The sequence below is a fragment of the Delphinapterus leucas genome, chromosome 5 (assembly GCF_059928025.1).
Source record: "Delphinapterus leucas isolate spDelLeu-1000000601 "Yukka" chromosome 5, BTC_Dleu_Yukka2, whole genome shotgun sequence".
Taxonomy (NCBI): domain Eukaryota; kingdom Metazoa; phylum Chordata; class Mammalia; order Artiodactyla; family Monodontidae; genus Delphinapterus; species Delphinapterus leucas.
Window position 1 is genome coordinate 122,713,056 of NC_143133.1, and position 6,217 is coordinate 122,719,272.

General features: G+C 36.9%; 1 protein-coding gene across 1 annotated transcript; it reads right to left on the minus strand.

Moving 5' to 3' along the window:
- Nucleotides 1–2,322: 2,322 nt before the first annotated feature.
- PDHA2 (pyruvate dehydrogenase E1 subunit alpha 2) lies at nt 2,323–4,732 on the minus strand. The gene is given in 2 exon segments (XM_022582179.2): nt 2,323–4,286; nt 4,289–4,732. Coding segments are annotated over 2 exon segments (1,161 nt in total). The 5' UTR covers nt 4,650–4,732; the 3' UTR covers nt 2,323–3,486.
- Nucleotides 4,733–6,217: the final 1,485 nt, after the last annotated feature.

Sequence of the window (6,217 nt, forward strand, 5' to 3'; positions counted from 1 at the left end):
TATGGTATATGACTTGTATTTCAATTTTTTTAAACTAGCACTTTCTCACAAATTATCATTAAATTTCACTAATATCTGCTCTGTTTTTTGTATGTTAGATTGGCAGACATGTCAATTTTTAAAAATAAGTGTAATTCTAAGGTTCTAAGTATTTCCTTTATATACTTAACCTCCTTCCTTTCTTATCTCATTCCACAGATATGCACACTATCCTTTACCTTTATAGAGTATCATAAAGATTAAGATATTAGGAACTCTTCCTTCTCTCAGATATTCCAGCATTGTTGCAACTATTTAATTCTTATGACCATCATGGCTTATTATGTCTTCTAATATGTGGATAAAATAGACTAAGTGGCATAGTACTTTAGACAAGAAATAGAATCCCACTGCTGGATTTGTACATTTGATTTACATCTTGGTAAATAAATTGCTATTATTAATTTATTCCTTGACCTAAATGAAAACAACAGGGATTTTTGTTTATTTTCTTTTCTTTTTTTTTTGTATCCTTACAGAATTGTGTGCAACCAGTGATATGATTAAATTACAATCATGAATATACACATAAATGCCTGTACACATAAATGCCTGTACATTTTTTTAATATAGAAAATATTCAAAACTCTGTGCTTTAATGGAATTTGAAACTTGTATTGTGATAAATGTTTTTCTTCTGCTATAGTAAGACTGGACTTTTTTCCTGAAATGAAGTGTCTGTGTTTCTTGGTTTATGATGGTTTCATATCTAATCAGTTATTTGTATGTTAAGTTTTACTGACATTAAAAGAATCCATAATAAAAATTTATAAACAAAATCCATAAACAAAAATTGAAAATGATTTCTATATATTGTCTACAGAAAATAGCTTTAATTGAGTAGCTTATCTTCCACTTGCAAGTTTATGGAAATATAAGTATGTCAAAATAAATAAAAAGTAGAAGAATTCTTTGTCATTCAAAGAATGTGATTATTTTGACCATCTTATGAATTACTTTGTTTTTGATGAAAAAGATTCAATCAAGTCACCTCTGAACTGAAGCTGCAAAACAAAAACACATTAACTAGTAATATCACCGATTTATAAACAAATTGATGCTTATCTCTGCTTTCTGAATTTAGAATGTTGAGGTTACCTTACTTGTTTAAGCCTATTTGGGGAAAGGTATGGAGATTAAGCGTCCACATATGTGTTCATATGTTTATGGACTCACAGGCCTCTGAGATTTTGGTTTTCTATTAGAGTTCTTAGAAAGTATCTACGCTTTTATTTGTAGAAGCAGATGCTGTAAAGAAAAGGTTTTAACTTTTTTAAAAAAATTGAGCTATAATTCACATATAACATGATATTAGTGTCAGGTGTACAACATAATGATTCAATATGTGTATGTATTATGAAATGATGACCACAATAAATCTAGTTAAACATCCATCACCACACACAGTCACAATTTTTTTTTTTCTTGTGATGGGTTTTAACCTTTAACAACTTTTGGTGTTATCTGCAAACTATTTCTTTTTTGTTGTTGTTGCTGTACGCGGGCCTCTCACCGCTGTGGCCTCTCCCGTTGCGGAGCACAGGCTCCCGACGCGCAGGCTCAGCGGCCATGGCTCACAGGCCCAGCCGCTCTGCGGCATGTGGGATCCTCCCGGACCGGGGCACGAACCCGCGTCCCCTGCATCGGCAGGCGGACTCTCAACCACTGCGCCACCAGGGAAGTCCCTGCAAACTGGTTCTTAAATCACAGGCAAATTCTGATTTCTGATTTCAGTGAGTCTATCTCAGAGGAGTAAGGTATGCCAAACATCATGCTCAATAGGACTTTAGGTCTTTTGGTAAATATAACCAAGTAAAGATGTTTTCACTGTCATGACTTGTTAATTGACATGGTGGTGTTGGACTATAGAGAAAACCAAACCTGTATGATCCAAGTTAGATTTTCTCATGCAAAAAGTTATCTGTGAATGCTCAGTTCTGGCCAAGGCAGATTTTATTTTCAATTTTTTATTAATATCACCTCCTCTGCTTAACTCCTTTGGTGTCGTCATATCTGTTCATTTATTTTTCAGTCTGAAATTTACTAAGAGTTCTTTAAAGTATGGAATAACGGTACAAATGGATTATAAAATAAGAGTAGCTTTCACTGGAAGATTAAAGCAAAATGCAGTTTTCCTCTAGATTTTAACTTTGCTTACATTTTTCCTTTAAATTGATACACTAAAAATATTGCAATTAAGCACAACATGAAAAAATGTCCTTGTCCTATCTCCCCCTACTCTGTTATATATCATGTTTTATTGGAAAAATGGTCAATGTTAAGTCGCTTCAGCATCAATACTGAATATTCACGCATGTGTGTGTGCACATGCACACTATTTAGTAGGCCGTGTTCAGTTGGTTAATTTAAGCAAACTATTTTAAGTGACACAGCAGTAGGGGTCCTGATACTTTGGTACTGCTTGAAATTACTTCTTAACTTCAGAATAGTGACTTTACACCTAAACCTCTAGCAGGGTTGAGCAGGAATCAAAGAGCTATTTTTTCCTTTAAATAAGAGTATTTACTAAAATAATATAAAGCTAAATCAAACAGAACTATTACAGAAGATAATTTGGGAAGTTAAATAATATTTTCTCTGTTTTTCCTATTTTATTTTTTTTTAAGATTTTTTTGATGTTGACCATTTTTCTTTTAAGTCTTTATTGAATTTGTTACAATATTGTTTCTGCTTTATGTTTTGGTTTTTTGGCCGTGAAGCATGTGGGATTTTAGCTTCCCAACCAGGGATCAAAACCACACCCCCTGCATTGGAAGGCGAAGTCTGAACCACTGGACCACCAGGGAAGTCCCTGTTTTTCCTATTCTAGACTTGTATAAATTTAAAATAATCTTTAATATATTCACATTGTTTAAGTAGTTAAACAAGGAAGCCATCAGACTGAGGTGGCTCTAATGTCTTGGGAGCCTAAGTAAGCAAACCAAAACTAAGCTAGAGTCAATGCACTCAAACCAAGCAGATGAAACTTAAGAACAACCAATCACAAACGGCCAACTAGGTTTTCCCAAGTAAGGCAACTCCTTAAGCTATCACCTATCAAATCATTTCCTTGCTCTGCTTCTCTCTAAAAACCTCTCCCCCAGCTCCTGTTGGTAGAATACTCCACCTTTTGTTTGGACTGCCTGATTCTAACTGATGTATGCTCAAAATCAACTCTTGAAAATTTTAATGTGCCTCAGTTTATCTTTTAACAATACTAAATGATTAACTGTACAGTATCTTTTAATGCAATAATGTACAATTGAAAGTAATATCTCAACTGAATGTATATCTTTCTGTGATCTCATTTATGTCTTTCCATTATCTCTTAATTATCTCAATTCCTCTTAATAAAAGTTTAAAAGACTTTTGTTTTACGGGTTTTATTCCTCCTTAACAAAATTGCATACACAGTTTCTTAAAGTTGACCATGAATATATTCTCCTTTTAACTGACTGACTTAAACCTGATCCACTGATTTGCACCACGAATTTCAAAAGGTAGATTAGTACTGTAGATGTGACGGCTTAATTCTTCCAAAGGTGGTTCAGGATCAGTTATAGCAAACTGAGCAGCAGCATCAATTTCTTTCCTCACTTCAACGTCAATTTCCTTCAATTCTTCAATACTGGCAAGTTTGTTGTTTACCATTTTATCTTTGAGAAGCATGATAGGATGGCTATTACTTCTTAAAGGCTGAACTTCTTCTCGTGTACGATAACTGATTCCAGGGTGACTCATACTGTGTCCATGATAATGGTATGTCAGCAGCTCCATCAGTATAGGCCCCTTTCCAGATCTACAATAGTCAGCTGCAACCTTAGTTGCCTCCCAAACACATAGAACCTCCATTCCATCTACCTTTAGGCCAGGGATGAAATTGCCTCTCTTGCAGTAATCAGTGTTGGCTGCTGCTCTCTCAACAGATGTTCCCATTCCATAGCGGTTATTCTCGCAGATGAAAATACAAGGTAAATTCCACACAGCTGCCATATTATAAGCTTCAGATATCTGACCCTGATTAGCGGCACCATTCCAATGTAGAGTCTAACACACCTCGTTGTTTCCCTTATATTTACAGGCCAGAGCAATACCAGCTCCCAGCGGTCCCTGAGCGCCGACAATGCCATTGCCTCCATAGAAGTTATTGGAATACATATGCATTGACCCTCCTTCTCCTTCAGCACAGCCACCTCTTCGACCTGTCAGCTCTGCTAGAATTGATGGGACAGAAAGTCCACGAGTACACATGAGCCGTGAGCCTGACAGGATGCAATAACATGATCCGTGGGATTTAGCCCAGCCCCAAGACCCACACAAGTTTCCTGACCATCACACAAATGACAGAAACCACGAATAAATTTCTGTTTTTACAACTGATCCGCCTTCAATTCCATTCGACAAACATTATGCATCACCCTGTAGTATTTGAGTCCATCCTCCCGGGTGAGCACTGCGGTGACAGGGGGACCCTCTTCCAACCGATAAAGATCACATTTCTTAATCTCAAATGTAGCATCATATGAATAGTTACAGGATGCCACAAGCACCCTGTTAGCGGGCTTCTGGGTGACAACAGACAGCACGCTAGAGACAGCAACAGCCAGCATCTTCCTCAAGGAGCGCAGCCAGGGAGGCCGTGAGTCTCCATCTGCCAAGGTCACCTTAGTCCCAGTCTCCAGTGGACCCTCCACCCCCCAAACACACGCTGCACCACAATGACCGTGCGCTGGTGGCAGAGGCCACGTCATGCTGCGTGAGGCCACAGGCCGCAGCCTGGATTAGCTGATTTTTACAGTGCCTTCCAACTGTAAAATTAAGAATAAAGGTTGTTTCTTGCCCTGGGAGACTTGGCTGAACTACACTCTGTTCCTAACTAATGCCATCATCATTGCTAAAACATCATAATCTGGGTCCCTTTTCCCTGCTATACGCTAAAGTAATGCTTCCTGAACGTTGCATTCAATGGAAAAGAGGAGAAAACACAATCCTTAAGGCACACAAGAGCCCTGACAGGTTAAGCCAAAGATGTTCTTACCAATATTTCTTTAAAGTCTTTTTGAAAATCATTAAAATATATATGAATATTTTTTCCTACTCCACAATACACCATGTTTATTTTAAAGTAAAAATAAAGATGCAAATTATTTGTAGTTTACATAAGTTAAAAAAAAACACACACACACTTTTTTTAAAAAGTTGGGGCACCGGAAGAGTATGCACATTTACACTATGGATTCTAGCACCTGTGTCTCCTGATTGGTGGTGAGGGAGGGCACGTGATGGTACACAAATCCCTACCTGAGATTAAAAGTCTAAACCCAATAACAAGATTTGCCTGGTGTGCGAAAATTGAAATCAGGGTTGAAATGATCTAAGCGTAGATGGAATGGATGTCCTATGTGTCCAGGAAGCAATCAGGGTTAAAGTAGCTACTAACAAGTTTTTACATGGCACTTTTCCTTGCCCTTTATTGTAATCCTGAATCCTGTTCAATTTTATCCCTATTTTCTGACTAAATTTTTTGGAGGGGTGTTGGTCTATTCCTATCACGTCTTCAACAGGTTTCCTTAGACAATATCAAGATTCATATGGCTTTCTTTCTTGTTTTTATATCAATCTAAACAGAACCAGTCTTAGTCTGGGAAATCAAGAAGCATGTTCTTATAATATTTCCTTATATAGTAAACATTAGAAAGCATAACTTCTTATAAAGTGACGCACTAAAGAACATGCAGTTTGGAATGAAGAGCAACAGAGTTTGCTTAAGCAGTTGGTTTAATCATAGGACAAAAGAAGTCTTAATGCCTAGCGTTACAAAGATCACATACCATTTTCCTCTTTTGTGCTTTTGTACCCCGATAAGCCATCCATAAACAGGGATTCTGTTCTATTTAGACTATTAAGCAATTCACCTTAATACATGCTTTGTTTTATATCCTCCACCTGTTTGTAAATAAACAAATAAAACACAAAAATCCCTGTTTATAAATAAATTCTCACTCAAATCCCTATGACATGTTCAAAGCAGCTGCCTTCTCTAACCTAGTTATAAGTATTATCATGGATACCTCTTATAGTATTCAGGCAGGAAGAAGAAAATAGCTTGTTAAAAAGTTATTATATCTATTAAAACTCCATCCTCCTCCCACCTTCCCAACCCAGACGTCATAAATGG